Source organism: Carcharhinus amblyrhynchos, unplaced genomic scaffold (assembly GCF_965287045.1).
Source record: "Carcharhinus amblyrhynchos unplaced genomic scaffold, sCarAmb.v2.hapA scaffold_49, whole genome shotgun sequence".
Taxonomy (NCBI): Eukaryota; Metazoa; Chordata; class Chondrichthyes; order Carcharhiniformes; family Carcharhinidae; genus Carcharhinus; species Carcharhinus amblyrhynchos.
This window is the reverse complement of record NW_027649790.1, coordinates 2,821,676-2,841,779: the sequence shown is the minus strand read 5'-3', so window position 1 is coordinate 2,841,779 and position 20,104 is coordinate 2,821,676. Positions and strand designations below refer to the sequence as shown.

The following is a 20,104-nucleotide window of genomic DNA, read 5'->3' as shown; positions in this document are numbered from 1 at the left end:
ATTCATACTCATTGGGTAGCAATCAGTGGCAGGAACCCTGTGAATATTCCCCCTAACCCAACTCATGGACACCAAGCCCAATTGTAGCACTCCCTATTGCCAGTTGAGTTGCAATTAACTAACTCAGCAGAGATTGGGAATTGAACCTGGAACCCATTCAGTATCGTACAAGGCAATGAATACAATTGCAGAACCAGTGGATGAACTCTATTTTCTCACTAACTTATACAAGGACACATTAAGATTAACAGATGCTAAGCAAGAAGGAAAACAGGAAACAAAGGTTAGTGAGAAGAGTGCAATTATGGAGCAATTTTAGAGGAATGACTTTTAAAAATTATTTGGCATTGGAGAGAAGAAAGCTTTGAACATTAGTTTCATGAAGAGGGGCAAATGATGGTAGTCTTATAAGAGGTAGGAACAGAGTTACAAGTAAGAAAGGGCAAGCAAGTGTTCCCTGTTGCATTGTAGACAAACAATTTGTATATAATCTACAATCAACAGGAATGACCAGATGATTTGTTTTCTTTGGTGGTTGAGGGAAGAATGTTGACCAGGACATTGGGAGAACTTCTTATAGGTGGATACCTCAACTGCACGATACAGAGAGAACGCTGCATTGTTGGGGTTACCATATATTTTGAGACAGACATCAAACCAATCTATCTTTCTTACAATCAGATTAAGATTTAACCCACATCATTTTGGCCAACATCTGAATCAAAATTGATATGTGGACGATGCCAATAGTTTGGGCAGCAGATGCAAAATTTCAGGACAAAAATCAATTCAAATCTTGTTAGATACCAGGCGTGTACGGGACATGCCCTTTATGTATTGCTACCTGAACAGTTGCACATATTTTAAATTAAACCTGTTATTCAGACTGATAATAAGAAGTTTAACATCTAGGGCAGGAGAAGGTGGATGGAACATTCTATTAAGCTGCTATGTACCTGATTGGACCATAAGCCTAGCTGATGATTGCACAGAACCAATTTGGTTTTCCACCAAACATTGATACATCCCAGCATCCGCAGCAATGAGTCCCATAATCTTCAATCTATTTCCAGAGATCAAGTGTCGAAGGCCCGCTTGCACAGTGACTGCGTTGTGGTACCAGGTGATATTGGGTTGTGGATTTCCATAATAATCACAAGTTAAATGTACTGTGGATCCCATGGATAGAGTCAGATCTCGCAGCCCTTTGACAATTGTAGCAGGCTCTACAAAGTTTAAAAAAAAGTAAAATAATTTAACATTCAAATAGATTTGACAAGCAGAAGTGCTGAAAATAGCAGGGCATTTGTGATGTCTCAATCTGGGTATCAGTGTCAGTGAGTGTCTTCCTCTCTGATACACCAACTATACACCCCATATCGGCCAGTTTCTCTTCAGTCTGGCTGCCCTCTCCATGATGCTGTACACTTGCCATGCTGACAACACACCACTTTTTCCACTGTGGGATCAAATTTCAACTGGAGCTACTTTTGTACATATTTTAATCACTCCCATGCTATTTTAAGTGGTTACTGTTTCTTCCTGACTTTGTATGTCAGATGGTAAACTTAACTCATGTGATAGCAACAGTTTATGGGTCATTTTAAGCAGAAACTCAGTACTCAGACAACTAACAGCTACCAAGTGGTCTCTATTGATGGCATTCAATAGGTCACCATTAATCCTGCATGATCCATAACAACTAAACATGTCATCCCATAGAATATACATCAATGTTCACTAAGCCAAGGAATCAAGTAGCTTCTAAAATCACATTCAAAAGAGAAATCATCTCGTTCACCACCATATGTGGGATTGAAGGTGACAGGAATAGAGGGTTTCTGTCAGTCAGCTCACTGTTCTATTTGGCTTCATCATATTACAGTTACCCTAGAAGTAAAAACAAGGACCAGTTTTCTGATTTTGCGCACCCACTGGAGTACCGTGTGCCAGGAGCACAAAAAACGGGAATTCAGTTGTCCAATAAGTCAAATTCCACAGTTTATCCAGTCCCGAGCCATGCGGGAAGTTTTAATCTGCACTCTGTGCAAAGCTAGCCAACAATGCATCTTGGTGCCCACAAGGGAAAATAAACAGATTTCTGCTCCTAGTCATCTCTCTTTCCATGGCCTCAGCTTGTGCTGATGAGATGGTGTGGATGGGAAACCGATACTGGGTCAGGACAGGACTGGGCACAACCCTGATGCCAAATATTTTTCTGACATTCTTCACGGGTGAGCTTTGATGGCGAGTGTCCCCCTACAGCACAATAGGGAGTGATCAGCTGGCACCACTGAACCCTCAGGCCATTATAAGCCAGCATCCTCAGCAGAAGAATGAAGAAAATGAAAAAGAGGTAAAACAGATATACATAAAAGAAACTCACTTACCATGAACAATAACTGTGTAATTTGCAGATACTGGCTCCCCCACTCCATTTTCAGCGACACACAAGTAGTTCCCTACATCCAGTGCTCCAGCATGATCAACAACCAGGTTACTGTGTACGAGTCTCCACCTTTCCTTTCCTGACAAGTCTCTGCCATCTTTTAACCATCGAACATGTGGGGTTGGGACTCCACTCGCTACGCATTCCAGAATAAGAGGATTGTTTTGAATCACTGTTATGTTCTGTGAGGTTGTGGGATAAATGATGTGCGCAGAATTGTTTGTAGCTCCTGTGGGAAAAGAAGGGAGAAATTGCAATTTGCAGTATTCGACCATTAGACCAAATAGTGTGCACACACCCTGACACACATCTTCCAATGGGCAGCCAAAGAAAGAAAGTGAATGAGCACAAGAGAAAAGGGTTGAATGCGTGCGCAAAAAAAGTGCACTTAAGGCGGCAATAAAATGACTCGAGTGCAGGCAAAAGGCTACAAGAAAACAAGAATATATGCAAGGCAAAGTAAAGTGTTGGATATAAAGTGAAAGGACGAGTGATTAAAAGACTTACGGGGGAAATAAAACAAGAGAGAATGAGATGGAAAGTTGAAGAGCGAGCAGGGGAATATGAGCATCAGAAAAATAAATACTGAAGGAATATGAAAGAGGGGAACAAATGGAAGTGCTCAGATTCAAGCCGAGGGGAGATATGAGTAAGAAGATAATATTGAAGCCTCCTTTCATAATTCAGACTGAGCATGCACTATCAGATAAAATTGTTGTTTATTTGTCAGTTGAATAATAGTGATGCAACCATACTACATAAAAAAGCAACAGTGATAAGTTAGAAAAACAAAATTTATGACTTCATTTCCTATTGCTGCTTTTATCAGACAAGTACTGAATCACTTTTCAGACTCAGATGGTTAGAGATTAACTGTGATGTGGATATGCTCACAAGGATGATCACCCTTCCATCCGGATTGCTTTCTTCCCTTGCTAAATTATCCATATTTCACATTTGAGCAGTAGAGAATGTGGCTTTCACTATATAGATAATGCTCATGTTTCGTATGTATTCAGAGGAAGTGGGCGTCAGGGGACAAACAGTGGGTGTCGGTTAACCTAAGCATTATGTTTAGCCATCTGTTTAACACAAGTTAAAAAAGTGACTAGATAAGCAAATTCTGTAGTTTATCTAATTTTATTTATAACATATGAAGTGCTAAGATATCAAGCTGGATATAAAGTTTATGATCACAAATTTACAAATAAATAAAATTGAGTCATGTAAGTCCTCCTCGAGACCTGCATTCATTTGTGGGAAAAGATGAAATTCACTGCTCCAGCCCAGACAAATAAAGCATACAAGTCACAAAAATAGAAAATGCTGGAAAGTCTCAGCAAGTCTGACAGCATCTATGGAGAGAGAATAGAGTCAACCTCGAGTCTGGATGACCTTTCGTCAGAGCATGCTTATCAAGACTCAAAACTCTGTCCTCTCGCCACAGATGCTCTCAGACCTGCTGAGATTTTCCAGTATTTTCTGTTTTTGCTTTAGATTCCAGCAACCGCAATAATTTGCTTTTATCAAAATGCATTCAAGTATCTGCCTGCGCAACAATGGAGTCACATTCTATGTGCATATTCAATATATCTAATTTAAGATGCAGGAACGAGTGCAAAGTTTTTAAATTTTATTTATTAGTGTCACGAGTAGGCTTACATCAACACTGCAATGACTGTGAAAATCGCCTAGTCTCCACACTCCAGCACCTGTTCGGGTACACAGAGGGAGAATTTAGCATGACCAATGCATCTAACCATCACGTCTTTCAGACTGTGGGAAGAAACCGGGGCACCAGGAGGAAACCCACCAGCACCACACGTAGTTGAGCAGCAAACAGAGGGGGTCACCTTGCGTTATAGATTAAAGAAAGTGTCACATAGATCAGAAGAAACAAGTTTAGCTTGCCAGTCTGTGCTGAGTTCAGCCAGGACAACAGTAAGGATGTTGCAATTTGCTTTAGTGTTCCAACACTGTTGGAAAATTTCAGTCACAATCTGAAGTCAGAGTTGAAAAATATACATGCAGGTGTTTGGATTGGACTGGAACAACTGAGATTCTCACAACAGTTGAACAGCCTGATGCTCTCTGAGCCCGTCTGAAGAATGAACACTTGAAGCCAGAGTTCCCGAAGCAGTACCACAGCATGTGTCAACTTCGCCACAATTATAGCTAAGAAAACTGAGAAAGGAGTGTGCAACTGCAGCCCTTAGATTCATTTTTCCTCATCAAGATGAGGGATGTCAGCGTTGTAGATTGAATATTTCATCATGTTTTGTAGTGAAACATTTTACTAAGTTTAACAGGTTACAGAGACACAGCAAATCTCCCACCGCTGAATAATGCATCTTTCTCCTAAACAAAGTTTTTTTTTGCACCAGTTGACACAATCATTTCTCACTCCAGCCTTTATGATCTTCAAATTAGATTATTATTTACTGCTCAACGATAGGTACTTTTGTACTGAGCATTAATATTGCATCTGAATAATTACTTGTAGAAATTTGTCACAAACAGGCAGAGATATACTCTTCCCATCAGTCTTGTCTCTATTCAAACCCACAATCTGGATGCTAAACGTGAGGTCTTAAGCTTGGATTCTCTCCCACATTGGCAACAGCACTCATCATACCAAGCATTTTAATATTTTCATTCTTAATGGGCGGCACGGTAGCACAGTGATTAGCACTGCTGCTTTGGAGCTCCAGGGACCTAGATTCGATTCCCGGCTTGGGTCACTGTCTGTGTGTAGTTTGCACATTCTCCTCATGTCTGTGTGGGTGTCCTCCAGATGCTCTGGTTTCTTCCCACAGTCCAAAGATGTGCGGGTCAGGTTGACTGGTGATGCTAAATTGCCCCTTAGTGTCCTGACAGATGTAGGTTAGAGGGATTAGTGAGTAAATATGTAGGGATATGGGGGTAGGGCCTGGGTGGGATTGTGGTTGGTGCAGACCTGATGGGCTGAATGGCCTCCTTTTGCATTGTCAGGTTTCTATGATTTAACAGGGTGCTAAAACAGTCAAGGGCACAGCAATCCATTCAGCTGTTTCCAATAGCTCAAATTGTGAAAGTACATCTGGGCTGCAAACTTACGCCTAATCAGCAGTTTATGTCCTGTAGGTTCCATTTTTGTCTCACGAGTGACCGGATTGTATGCCGCACACTTGTAGGTTCCTTTATCCTGCTGTGTGACGTTTAGTACTTGCAAATTTCCAGAAGGCAGGATCAGGTAGTTATCTGAAAATAAGAGCATAGTAAGGAAAAAGACTGTTGCAACATAAGGGAGTTCCTGAAACTGTAAGGGGCCTGTGTTAGCCCCACAAATTTCCTCTGAGCCAAAATTTCAAGTCCAAGTCCAGGATTTTAAGAGAAGCAGAGGCATTCTCGTAAAAACCTGGTGGTGAAGGAAAATAAAATTTAGTGAATATATTTAATCACTTTATTGTAATTAAGTGTATTTTTTCATTATAAAAAAACTTTTTGTTTAAACCCTTACTTTAGAGATTTGAAATTTCAGTCAGGAAAGGAGTGGAAAAGTTCAGTAAGTATTTTGAACATTTTAAGGACTCAAATTCAAGGTGATATACACTAATTATAAAACAGCAGGTGTTAGATAGTGCAAGACATTCTTAAGATTTATCATAATTCCCACCCACCCTACGAGTAACAGTTTATGCTTTTTTTAGTTAACAAAGAAATACGTGCTCCACAAATTTAATAAATCACTAGATTTGTTAATTTGCAGTGGTTCAGAATGTAGGAAGCCAAGAACAAATGTGAATTTCAGATGAAGTGGATGAAAAGGCCAGGTATGTCAGCATAACTCATTTTAAAGTCATACATTCTGTCCTAAATTTTATAGGATTTTTATTTTACATTAAAATTTATAGTTAAAAATAACAATTTAAAGCAATTAATAAGCAGAAAAGCAGAGTTGGAACGAAGAACATCTATCCAGTACAGCCTGAAAAGCTTGGTGATGCAAAAGTGAGATACTTCAGTGTCACAAGCTTTCATTATAAATGCAGACAGAAGAATTTACAATGGAAAGAATGCACATTAAATGCAATAACAAGTAGCAAAGTTCTGTACGCAAGAAGTGTTTGCAAAATTTCAAAATAATAAAATGCCTACACCTGAATTTATCTCATACCATGTCTTGTCAAGCCATCTCAAAGTGCTTCATTGTGAATTACATGCACTCTACTGGGATTTACGAAGGTAAATGCATCCCAACCATAAACCAAAAATATTTACTCATGATCTGGCGTTGTCCTTATTTTAAGTGAATGATAAACCCTTTCAAAATGTTGAGCAGTACACCAATAGCAGGCATTAAGCCCATTGTTTTACAAAAGCTCATGGATGAGTAGGAAGCAGTTAGAATAGTAGACAGATCAAGACTCTCTCGCAGAATGCTAAAGAATGAGCAAAATGGCAATCTTAAAAACTGTAAAGTCTTTTAAGACAAGCTTAAAGCATCAATATTTTGCCTCTCTAGTATGGGTTGAATTTGGCTCTGACTACTGGGATGAAAGACCCCCCTTTTTGGTTACTATCAAAGTCCTTCATGGTGTGAATTAGGGCACTTTCAATTCAACTCAAGATGCCAACATGTCTGGATCACAAAACTGCAAATGACTGACACAAATAAATATTCTCAGTCTCACTCTGTGATGGATGAGAGAGAGAAATATCACACTGGTGTCGTACAGGTCTTACTTCTGAAGTGAAAGCATGTTGGGCAGTGGATTCTGTATTTAATCTGTGCAGTATGTGCCTAAAGTGGCAGCCCATGCTCGGATCAAAAGACCAAATTTGTGGGGAGTTAAAATAAGACTGGAAGAGTCACCTAGAGTGGGCTGGAGAGAGTGTCTCTGGGAGCAGGAAACCTCATTGTGAAAGACAGTTCTCAGATTTCAGATTACCTGGCTGAGAAAACAAGAATAAACCCCTAGAGCTAAAAATCACTTTGGGCTTATTCCAGGAAAAGTGAATGTCCATGAAAATCGACGGTGTAAACCATATGTGTGATGTGCATTTTTTCAGTTAGATGAAAACTAAGTGGGGTGGTGCCGATTCCATTCTGTGGTGTAAAGTATAGCTTTTCTGCAAAGATAATGTTTAGCCAATAATGTATTTGGTCTGTTGCTAAAGTGAACTTCTTAAAACATGAAATCTTGATGATTTATTCAGCTTTTAACTGGAAGTTTGAATTCATTTTTAAAGGCTATTAGTCTCCATGGGGACAGGAATAAATGGGACAGTGTAAAGATAGGTTTACTCTGTGTTGCTGGATCTGTCCTAGGTATGTTTAACGGAATGTGCAATGGTAATAGTAACTGCTTACAATACCTGATACACAAAGTTTTAGAAAGTTACTGACTAGACAGGAAAGTAATATATTTCACATGCTTGCTCTGAGAAAGGACACACTTACCCGTAGATTGCTCAAGCCATTTTCCCCTCACTCGGTAGCGGATTAGTGCTGGGGGTTTACTATCAGGTAAATGACATTCTATGACGCCCGTGCTTCCTTCATTCACTGTAACTACTCGCTGACTGGGTGCTTGGAAATCATTTACACCTACAAAGACAAAGCAAAGGACAACATTCAGCTTTGGACATCATTATGTACTATGACTAACTTAATTGGCCAAATGAAAGCTGACACAGAACACAGCCTGAAAAAGGCAGCAGCTTCTCTCGTCTTGAGCTCTACCTGAGATACAGTGGTAACTTGGTATCTAACCTGGGCATACAAAATTACTCAGTCAGGGTTACTGGCTAGTGCATTACCATGCCTATTTACAATCATGCAAAGATTTTCTATAAACAGTAAAAACCCTATAATGCCACTTTATCCATATACACAGTTCCTGAGCAATCAGCAGCAACATCAAAATAATGTTGCCAGCTTTGGAAATTCTGCTGACCAGACTAGCAGGAGAGTAGTCCAGGGGTTAAAAGTTCCACTTTTGTTTTTTCTGATGCACTCTTAGGGTCACAAAATGTGATTGATTTTCCACCAAATCAAACTAGCCTTGCCTGCTCGGATTTCAAATCAAAAGATCTTCTGTTTAGTTCGCAAAAGCCTCTAGTAATAGGTCCGGCATCACATCACCTGCCATTTGCTTTGATTCTTACTGAACTCCTGTGGTACAGAAGGACATTACTAAAGTTCATCACCATCTATTGATCTGAGCTGCCAGGCACACAATTTTACCATGCTGACATCATTGAATTGAGCACTATATTTTTCTTATTTAGTTTTGGCTATAAGGATAACTGACTTTAAGGTGGGCTTGATTTCCTGTCTTATGCTCTATGCAAGTACCACTCCCCACTGGGAATGTCAGATCACATTTAGTCACACAGAAGTTAGGGTAAATTAACCACTCTGCATGGCACCAAACCATGAAGGTCTTTTTCACTCCCAGGCTGTACGCAATTTACTGATCTCAACTAAGCAGATACCTCCTGAGAAGGAAGAATTGCCCAAAACTTATGTTCTTGATTGCAAAGTGAACCATTTCCCCAGCTCTCCATTCACTGTTACAAAGTAGACATACATGCGACTGCCAAGTGAAATGGATTGGCTTCAAAACTCCACTGTCTAGGGTGCTAAGCCAACACACAAACACACACTTTTCAGACTTGAGAAAAATGACTGCATGGATAAGTTCTGAGCTCTCTGCCAGGGATCCTTAATAAAACAATGTTTCGCAAGTGTGACAGTAGTTAAAGGTGGAGTAGGACAAAAATGAATCAAAACTGGATAATAAACCATAGAATTGAGATATATTTAATGTTCTTATTAAATCAGGTGTGTGGTTTTGTTTTCTCTTTGCTTCGGGGAAAGTGGAGACAAAGACAGGAAGAATGTTCCAGGGTGTGACCTGCTCACACGCGCACACTCTGAAAATGCAGCCTTCTAGCCAAATGCAAATTTTGATTGCGACATAGCTTGTGTTTTCTTTGGGGTTCAGGTGAGAGAGAATTTTTGATATCAAGCTAAGATTTCACTTCTAACATACCAGCTCAAGATTACACAGAAATATGGTCAGGAACTTTACACAAACTGTGCCTTCAATCCTCCTTGTGTTCATCAACAGACTCCTGCATCCATTTTTAATACTTTCAGTGCACTCAGGTCAAACTAATAGAGGAGAGGAGATGCTTACATTTACTGTAGGTCCCAGTTATGCTGCCTGCCTGTGTGGTCTGGTTAAAAAGCAGTTAGGGGAATTAGATTCCATTACAGTTTTTACATGGTTGTGAAGCTCTTTCCGGAAGGCTGGTTCCTCAATGGAATAAAATTTAACAAAAAAAAATCACAGGTTCCTTGCAAATCATTTTGAACAGGAATCTGGATTTCAAATGTACACAGAGTCACACATTCTCTTCCTTCAACAGATAGGGAACATTATCTTCAGCAAGTTACTCCCATAGTCAGACCAGATCTGCCCACAGGATAAAATGTCTCTAAAAACAGTTGGACGAAACAGCCCTTTCCCTTTTCTTCCTTGCCCTTCCCAACTATTTGTTGCGGGAACACACACAGTTACTACCTACTAAGATTATGCTGTATGAAGATGCAATCTCAGCCATGCCACTATGGGGAAGGGGGCAAGAAAAGGCTGCAGAGAAGTGGAGGGGATCAAAAAAAAGTACCAAGTCATCATCAGGTTTGCCCTCAAGCATCTAAATTGAATGGTTCGAGATAAACATTAGCAAGAATGTGGAAAGAATCCAACTTGAAAAGATATGGGGATAGGCAAAATAAAAGCAAAAAGGAGAAGATTTTTGCTCATTAAGAAACCCAAACGAAGCAACAGTTGTAGTTCTGTAAACATAAGAATAATAGTTCATGCAAAATAGTCAGGTCTATTCCATAATTTTCCAATATATGCTCTGAGTGGGCAAAGCACCAAACTGGGACTTTGCAATACACGAACAGGGATAGTCCCATTTGACCCAACATGCCTCTTAATTAATTGCTGGGTTACTGTTCCAGTTTTCTCACCTTCAATCCTGTACATAATGACTCATGTTCAAATATGAATCTGTCGGTCAGCCTTTGGTATCACAACCAACTATTAATTGCAGAATGGACAAACTGTTGGCAAAAGGTGGCCACCAGTGGCCAGCACTGATTAGCACTGCTGCCTCGCAGCACCTGGCACCCAGGTTCAATTCTGACCTCAGACCACTGTCTGTGTGGAGTTTGCACATTCTCCCCATGTCTGTGAGGGTTTCCTCTGGGTGCTCCAGTTTCCTCCCATAATCTAAAGACATGCGGTTTAGGTGGATTGCCATGCTGAATTGCCCGTTAGTGTCAAGGGGATTAGTAGGGTAAATAAGTGGAGTTACAGGGATAGGACCTGCGTGGGATTGTTGTCAAATGGCCTCCTTTGGTACTGTAAGGATTCTGTGATTCTATGAAAAGCTCAACCAAGGTTAATGTAATGCATTTTAGTATGAACAGGGAGATCATTTATTAGTTGGGAGGTTCAAGTCCAGGCACGTTAGGTAAACAAAGGAACCTCAGCATGTAAATATACCAATGACTAAAAGTCACTTTACAGGTTCGAAAGGCCATAAAGTAAAAACAAGCACTACACTTTATTTCAAAAGGGATAGAATTGAGAAGTGGGAAAAATTGTGCTAAACCTGTATTGAATCCTAGTTAAACCACATTTAGGAATGCTGCATGCTATTCTGGTTGCCATACTATAAAAAGGAGATGGAGATACGGAAGAGGGTTACGAGAAAATGTATATGGCTAATGGATGGGTATACATAAAGGATCTCTTCTCCTTTGAAGAAAGGCTAAGGGGAACTAATAGAGATTTAAAATTATGAAAGATTTTGATAAAATGGATACAGAGAAAATGCTTCTTGAGGGGATGAACAAAACTACGGACCATCAATATAAGGTAGTCACCAAGCATTCAGAAGAAAGTTCTTCGCCCAAGGAATGGTGAGAATGTGGAAGATACTACCACAGTAAATAGTTGAAACAAATAGTTTAGATGCATTGAAGGGGAAGCTACAACACATTTGATGGAGGGGGAAATAGAGGATTATGATGATAGATTTAGATGAGAAGAAAAATGGGAAAAAGCTCGAGTAGGACAAAACCACCATCATGGACTAGCTTTGACTGTTTCTCTGCTGCACGTCCTACGTATTCCTTCATGCTGAGCCTGAGAAGCGTCAGTAATCTACTTCAACACAGAAGGCATCACAAACAAGGAGGAAATATCATTGCCTAACTTCCAGCAAAGATTACGAGCAAAAACTGAGACTAAATTTCTCCTGGTTTGCCCAGGGGACATGAAGCCAATCTTGGCATCTGCTGCATTGAAAAGGCAAGCTTAAGAAAAAGGACATAATTTCTTTGCAACAGAGCAATCCATAAAAAAGTCTTCTTCTACCACTTGAAAATAAACGGCACTTCGTATCGCTGCCACCCTCCAGCCACAATTACGCACTGAGAGTGGCTTGTCACTGAACAGTCCAGCCAGGGCAGGAAAACTATTATGCAGAGAAAGGTGGACTTAAATGACTACTCCAATACTATCCATGTATTTGATGTTGATGCATTAAACTGGTTAACGGTCAAGTTTTCACAGGGTATCAAGAGATCCAAGGCACCCCATAAACTATACGCATCTCAGTCAAACAAGCTGCTGTAAAGTGTTCCCATTTCCAAAACAATACTCACTTGCAATGGTAATGGAAGAAGGTCTGCTCACTATTGCACCAACAGAACTGCTTGCCACACACAGGTACCTCCCAACATGGGACGTCTGTAGATTTGAGATAGTCAATGACCCAGACCGGATCTCTACTCCATTCTGCCCACTGTCTGTTAATTTCTGTCCATTGAAGTGCCATGTAATGCGTGCCCAGGCAGGCTCTACAGCACAACGGAGCTGAACCCGTCCCCCTAGCTTCTGTATCATGGAATGGGGTTCCGCAGAGAAATGAAGGGCCAGGTCTGTGTGGAAGAATGAGAGATTGGTTAGAAACTGCCTCATTTTCTGAAAACATCATCATGTTGAAATAATAGTCTCTCTTTAATGGCAATCGTCATCATTTGCATGGGGCAAGGACTAGAATCCACAACAAACACAAACATAAGACAGTTGGCATGGAAGCCAATTCCAATGCTCATCCCAACTAGAACCAAGGTCAACTCATGCAGACATTGGATTAAACCGGAGGCCTTCCTGGTCTGCGTGGTAATGGAAGCTAGGTCTGCATAGTAATAGAAGTTGTGTCTTTGTGAGCCACATGGGGTGCTGCAGGTCACATACAATAGTTTACTTCCTGTTCAAATTATTAATGTAAATCTAAAGAGGTCTTGGGATTCTGAGATAGACTTTAATCAACAGTCCAAGCTTAAAATAATGAATAAGAAACATTAAAAAGGAAAATTGGCAAATCCTAGAAACTGAAAATGCAAAAAGGCCCGAAGGTAAGGAAATTGTAAGAATTTTTAAATTCATGTATGGGATGTGGGCGCTGCTGGCTGGACTAATATTCATTTCAGAGGGCATTTGAGAGTCAACCACATTACTGTGGATCTGAGTCACATGTAAGCCAGACCAATTAAGGATGGTAGATTTCCTTCCCTAAAAGGTATTAGATGAGCTTTTACAACAATCGGCAATGAGCTAGACTTTTAATTCCAGATTTTTATTCTGCTGTAGTGGAATTTGTTTCCAGGTTCCCAGATCTTGCCTGGGGGAGGGGGTCTTTTGATGACTAGTCCAGTGATAATATCATTACGCCACTCCCTCCCCTGAATTCAAGCAACAATATTCTGGGTATGTAACCTCTCATCAGAACTCATGACAAAAAGATATGTGAAACACCATAACCTCTTGTTCTCTTTTACAAATGCTGATAGACCTGTAGTTCCAGCATTTTCTGCAAATAAGAAATATGAGAACTCATAGGGCCATTTTATCTGTGCAAGATTGCAGGAATTCAGGCATTATGTGGATGGGCACACAAGGTGAAGGATCAGGGAACTAAATTGTAGGTTTTATCATAATTCAGGCACAATGTGTTAAAAATAACTTCTCTTTTGATACATGAATGTTCAACACATTCACACACAAACATTGCACTGATTTTTAATAGAAAGAGGTTGATGATCCATTTAAATAGAAATGTCAGATGGTCCCATTCAAAATCAGAATGTTAATATTGCAAACAGTAAGCTTTAAATACCAAGCTTAATACATTTAACACTTGTTAGTTTTTAATAATTTTCTTAACTATTGCTGATTGAAGTAGATCCACAATGTTTAGAATGCTCAAATTACATTTGGATGTTATAATAAGAGAAGTGAAAATGAGGTGAACAGTATTGGCCTTTTTTCCTTAGGCATTTTCTTTATTTTGTCATTTGTGCAGCAGTAGCCTGTGGGAACGTGGAAGGTAAAATGCCTTGGCGTTCAAAAATTCTTTAAATTAACCAAGTCTCACATTGCTTAGCATGGCTTACCTGCCCTGATACAGGAGAAAAGAACTGTCAGCCACACACACAACAGCGATTGCAGAAGCCCTGTCTCTGGATCCATTGCACTGTGACAGCGAAGCAAGGCTGAAGAGTTCTGCAGCAAGGCAGGGCGGCCAACACAATCTGCCAGAGAAAGAAAAGTTTACTGCATAAAAAAGTCCACTTCTGGAAAGCTGTTTGAAACAGATAATGTCTATGTCAGGCACAACCCAATTCTGATGCTTCAATTACAGGTCAAATACTACAGCACACGTTAAAAACCAGCATGTAACAACAGGAATGTGACGAGTTTACTTTCCCTCTCCTTCCCTAGAGGAGCTAACTCCTACCGTCATACTGGTACGTTCTGTACTGAGACCACTGGGAAACAGAACAGCTCATCAAACTTCATATCCTGGAGGAACAAGTGCCCAAAACACCAAAGAAAATTGAACTATGTCTTTGGCCTAATACTGCAAAAATAAGGAAGACTCAAGAAATAGGAAATAGTTCTCAAGTTCAGCATTTAAAAACATGCCATTAAACATCAATATTTCAACTGAGCAACAAGAAGCTGGACAAATTGGCAAATGCACAAGACTGAAGTTATTAAATGGAGATTGAACTGTTTAATAGGATGTCTGCAATCACAATAAATCTAACTTTCTTCCTTTGTCATATAATTCTGGATCACTGGGGACCCTAAAGCAATCTAATGGAGGAACAACATACAAACAGCAGAACTTCAGTAAGAGAAACAGAAGCTTGCAGTCAAATGTGAAACATGGAGCTCAACTCTGCAGCAGGCGTTAGTGTGTCTGTGGTAGCCACTTACACCACTGACAGTAAAAAGGAAACACTTCGTCTGAGAAATGGCAAGCTATAGAGCCATAGAGATGTACAGCATGGAAACAGGCCCTTCAGCCCAACTCACCCATGCCAACCAGGTTTCTAAACTGAACTAATCGCATTTGCCTGTGTTTGGCTGATAGCCCTCTAAACTTTGTGGCCACTTAACAGTTGCGACCTCGGGAACAAAAACAGACACAAACAGCAGCTTAATAATCTGTTGTACCCAAACAGCCTCACCCTAAAGTGGCAATTCTAATCACTCAGCTTTAATTTCATTCATTTCCTTTTCTTAAAAAAGGGATTGGTTTTCCACAATCTCTAGACTCTCCGAATTAGAACATTCATTCCCTTGTGCGAGAGATAGGCAAACCTCAGTGACCAAATGGACATCATCCTTCCGAAAGCATCATCAACTGCCCAAGTTACACGAGTAGTCAGTGGGGAACAGATGTAGCTAATTTTCTATTTCGTCTCGTCTAGATTCTACAGTCTGCATTCCCTTCTACACTGACCTCTAAACATGGACAAATTGATCAGGTTTAGGGTTATATGGTATTTGTGAAACATGACAGATAACATTAATGTAGAAAGGAACTGGAACCTAGTTCAACTAACTCACTAGGTTTCAGTTTACAATGGCTCAAGATGAAAGATTGAAGCCGAGTACGTAATACCAGATAGTACCTGTCAACTTCCTCAGGAATTAACCATTCTTATCCTATTACCACCACCTGGGGGCTCATCACCTCTGAATAGGATGGTCCATATGAACAGAGATGAGAATTTTTCCAGTCCTGGAGACTCTTCCAAAGCTCAAAAGAAATACCAAATTCTTATATTCATCATCACACAGGGTAAAGGGTCACCAAATAATCAGACATGTAGAGATTGTGATTGGAATTCTCCAGCCATTCACACCAACAGGATTCTCTAGACACTCGCCCTGTATATGTATTTACCAATCTTTTAATCTGCACATAGATTCGGCAAATCAAATTAGCCACAATGCCATAGAGGAGGAATTCCTGGAGTGTATATGGGGTGGTTTTCTTGCTCAATATGTGGAGGAATCAACTAGAGAGCACACCATCTTAAACTGGGTATTGTGTAATGAGAAGAGAATCCTGCCAATCTAGCTGTACAAAACCCCTCGGGGATGAGCGACCACAACATGTTAGAAATTTTTATCAAAATGGAGAGTGAAGTAGTTGATTTGGAGACTAGGGTGCTGAATCTTAATAAAGGAAATTATGAGGATATGAGAGGTGAGCTGGCCTTGATAGATTGGGGAGAGTTACTCGAAGGGATAGGCAATGGCAAACATTGGAAGAATGCATGGAGGAACTGCAGCAATTGTTTAGTTGTGTCTGGCACAAAAGCAAAATGGGTAAGAGGGCCAATCCATAGTTTACCAAGGAAATTAGAGAGAGTATCCAATCCAAGCAGCGTACAGATTGGCCAAGAATAATAGGTCTGAGAATTGGGGGCAGTTTAGAATTCAGCAAACAATTTAATCAAAGGATTGATTAAAAAGGGGAAAATACAGTACAAAAGTAGGCTTGCAGGGAACATAAAAACTGACACTAAAAGTTTTTATAGACAGGTGAAGAGGAAGAGGTTGGTGAAGACAAATGTAGGTCCACTACAGACAGAAACGGGGGAATGTATAACAGAGAACAAAGAAATGGCTGAGCAACTGAATACGTACTTTGGTTCTGTCTTCACAAAAAACAAGACAAATCAGTTACCAGCAATGTTGGAGAATGCAAGATCTAGTGAGGGGGCAGAACTGAGGGAGATCAATATCAGTGGAGAAATTGATGGCACCGAAGGCAGATAAATCCCCAGGACCTGATGATCTACATCCCAGAGTACTTAAGGAAGTGGCTCTAAAAATAGTGTTTGCATTGGTGGTCATCTTCCAGGGTTCTGTGGACTCTGGAACAGTCCCTGCACATCAGAGGATAGCTAATGTCTCTCCAACATTCAAAAAGGGAGGTAAAGAGAAAAGAGAATTATAGACCAGTAAAGCTCAACATCGGCAGTGGGGAAAATTCTAGAATCCATTATCAAAGACTTTATAGTGGAGCATTTAGAAAGCAGTGGCGGGATCAGACAGGGTCAGCATGGACTTATGAAAGCGAAATCATGCTTGACAAATTTGTTGGAATTCTTTGAAGATGTAACTAGTAGAGTTGACAAGGAGAGCCCGTCAGTGTGGCATATTTGGATTTTGGGAAAGCATTTGACAAAGTCCCACGTAAGAGATTATTGTGCAAGATTAAAACACATCGGATTGGGGAAGTGTATGAGATGGATAGAAAACTGGTTGGCCAGGAGGAAACAAAGAATAGGAATTAATGGGTTCTTTTCAAATTGGCAGGCAGTAACTAATGGAGTTGTACAGGGATTGGTGCTGGAATCCCAGCTATATGATTTGGATTATGGAACAAAATGTAATATCTAATTTTGCAGATGATACCGAGTTAGGTGGGAGGGTGAACAATGACGAGGATGATCTCAACAGGTTAGGTGAGTGGGCAAATCAATAACAGATGCAGTATAATTTGGATAAATGAGGTATTTCACTTTAGAAGCAAAAACAAGACAGCAGAATACTACCCAAATGGCTGTAAATTGGGAGAAGAGTGTGCAGCAGGACCTGGGTGTCCTTGTGCAACAGTCACTGAAGGTAAACATGCAGGTGCAGCAGGCAGTAAAGACGGCAAATGGTATATTGCCCTTCATTGCGAGAGGTTTCCAGTATAGGAGGTTTGAGTTTAAGAGTAGTGGGGTTATGCTGCAACTATACAGGACCTTGCTGAGACCACATTTGGAATATTGTGTGCAGTTCTGGTCACCTCACTGTAAGGAGGATGTGGAAGCATTAGAGAGAGTACAGAGGAGATTTACCAGGATGCTGCCTGGTTTGGAGGGGAGGTCTTATGAGGAAAGGTTGAGGGAGCAGGGGCTTTTCTCTTTAGAGCAGAGGAGGATGAAAGGCGACTTAGAGATTTATAAGATGATGAGGGGGATAGATGGAGTGGACGTTCAGAGACTATTTCCTTGGGTACATGTAGCTATTACCAGGGGGCATAACTATGAGGTTCATGGTGGGAGATATAGGAGGGATGCCCGAGGTAGAGTCTTCACTCAGTGGTTGGGGTGTAGAATGCACTGCCTGCTGTGATAGTGGAGTTGGACAGTTTAGGAACTTTCAAGCGGTTATTGGATAGGTACATGAAACAGAACAATAGGGAGTGGGATAACTTGGTCTTGGGTTTGGACATAGCTCGGCACAACATCGAGGGCCGAAGAACCTGTACTGTGCTGTACTATACTATGTTCTGTAGGAGCAGGATATATTGTTGCAATTATACAGGGCCTTGTTGAGGCCACACCTAGAGTATTGTTTGCAGTTTTGGTCTCCTTTTCTGAGGAAGAATGTTCTTGCTCTCAAGTGAGCGCAGCCAAAGTTTATCAGGTCGATTCCAGGGATGTATGTATGATGTATGAGGGGAGATTGACTAGTTTAGGATTGTTTTTGGAGTTCAGACGAATGAGGGAGGATCTCAGAGACTTACAAAATTCTAACAGGGGTAGACAGGATAGATACAGGGAGGATATTCACGATGATGGGGGAGACCAGAACCAGGGGTCACAGTCTGAGGGTTCAGGGCAGACTATTTAGGATGGAGGTGAGGAGACATTTCTTCATGCAAAGAGTGGTGAACCTGTGGAATTCATTACCACAGGAAGTAGCTGATGGCAAAACATTCAACGTATTCAAGAGGCAGCTAGATATAGCACTTGGGGTGAATGGTATCAAAGGTTATGGGGAAAAAGTAGGATTAGGCTACTGAATGGGGCAATCAGCAATGATTGTGATGAATGATGGTGCAGGTGTGAAGGACCAAATGGCCTCCTCCCACTCCTATATTTCTATGTAATATGTTACTAAAAAACACTACAGCTCAACTGTTGAACAAATGTTCACAACATTGATTGCTCAAAAGTAAAATTGAAGCACAAGCGTAGCCCAGACTAAGCTAACACCATGCTTACTACTTCACTGGTCTCTGCGTACTCTCATACTGCTTCAGGTCCCTTGTCATGTGACCGTTTACATCACACTATGGGCGGTACTGTTTTCCAGTCCCACATTAACCCTTGCTATGGCAAACACCTTTACACGACAGGGAAATATTTTACAATGTTTCCAACTGACTACGATTCCAGTGGTCACTGAACTGTGACAATGCAATCGAGTTAAAATCATCAGCATTTTTTTCCTTGTATGAAAGCAATGGAATGACGACTGTGAGAGGCATGACAGATATACAAGTCTCACTGCTAAATATTTAATTATGAAAAAACTCTGGTACTCCTCCTTTGAGATCCCTTTCCCTATCCCCTAGCCTTTACAATGCTTACTGACTCCAGAAGATGATTTAACATTTGCACTCTTTGGCTAAATTGGGGAGTTGAGAAAGTACAGGACACAGAATCCTTGGTACTGTGCCAAGTTAGCTACTATCATCTTAGGATGGACTTAGTACTCTGGATGAAGAAAAAAGGAGGATAGGCTTAGTTCTCTAGACAAATAGAGAAAAAATCAGTCCATTTCCTGCTCTTGATCCCTGTCCAGTGATTGCAGTTGAAGTGCACATACTCTTGAAGAGTAATGTAAATGGTCAGACACCAATAATGGCAGTTTGGTTCAGGAACTGGAGGCAGTACCATTGAAACAAGTAGTGCAGTAGCAGGAAAACAGCATTAATATATTGAACTATTACTTGGACTGGCAGGGCGAAAACAAAGTTAAAGAAATTCATCACTTCCATAAAAAAATGCATAAAGTTGTTCTTTTATTTGGGTGGCTGGGGAAGCAGTTAAAATTTGATGTCACGATAAACCATGCATTCAAGAGCTTCAGCTGATACAGTATAAACAGTTGTGATGCCACTAGAAAGGAGAGAGGGCAATATCAATTTCACATGGGCCTCTTGTTAAATAAGATTCCCAATTTGAAAACCTGCAATCTAATGCTGTCAAGACAACAACTGAACCCTAGTCACTGGGTTCTTGATCCAAGCTCAATGTAATGGAGATGCTGGCTTTGAACCGGGGTAGGCACAATAAGAAGTCTCACAACACTTTGTTAAAGTCCAACAAGTTTATTTGATAGCACGAGCTTTCGGAGTGTTGCCCCTTCATCAGGTGAGTGGGAGTTGGGTTCCCAACAAACAAGACACAAACTCAATTACAAGACAATGGTTGGA

At 40.6% G+C, this 20,104-nt stretch overlaps 1 protein-coding gene across 4 annotated transcripts in view; it reads right to left on the bottom strand.

Moving 5' to 3' along the window:
- Window positions 1-20,104, bottom strand: part of cdon (cell adhesion associated, oncogene regulated) — a 194,762-nt gene that overhangs the window by 52,274 nt on the left and 122,384 nt on the right. For all 4 annotated transcript variants that reach the window (XM_080182261.1, XM_080182262.1, XM_080182258.1 and 1 more), the window contains 6 exons: window positions 13,977-14,114; window positions 12,183-12,458; window positions 7,893-8,039; window positions 5,546-5,689; window positions 2,391-2,678; window positions 957-1,226 (listed from right to left, as the gene is read on the bottom strand). In XM_080182261.1, the coding sequence (XP_080038387.1) occupies window positions 957-1,226; window positions 2,391-2,678; window positions 5,546-5,689; window positions 7,893-8,039; window positions 12,183-12,458; window positions 13,977-14,052 (1,201 nt within the window). In that variant the 5' untranslated portion in view covers window positions 14,053-14,114. The remainder of the gene's footprint in view (window positions 1-956; window positions 1,227-2,390; window positions 2,679-5,545; window positions 5,690-7,892; window positions 8,040-12,182; window positions 12,459-13,976; window positions 14,115-20,104) is intronic.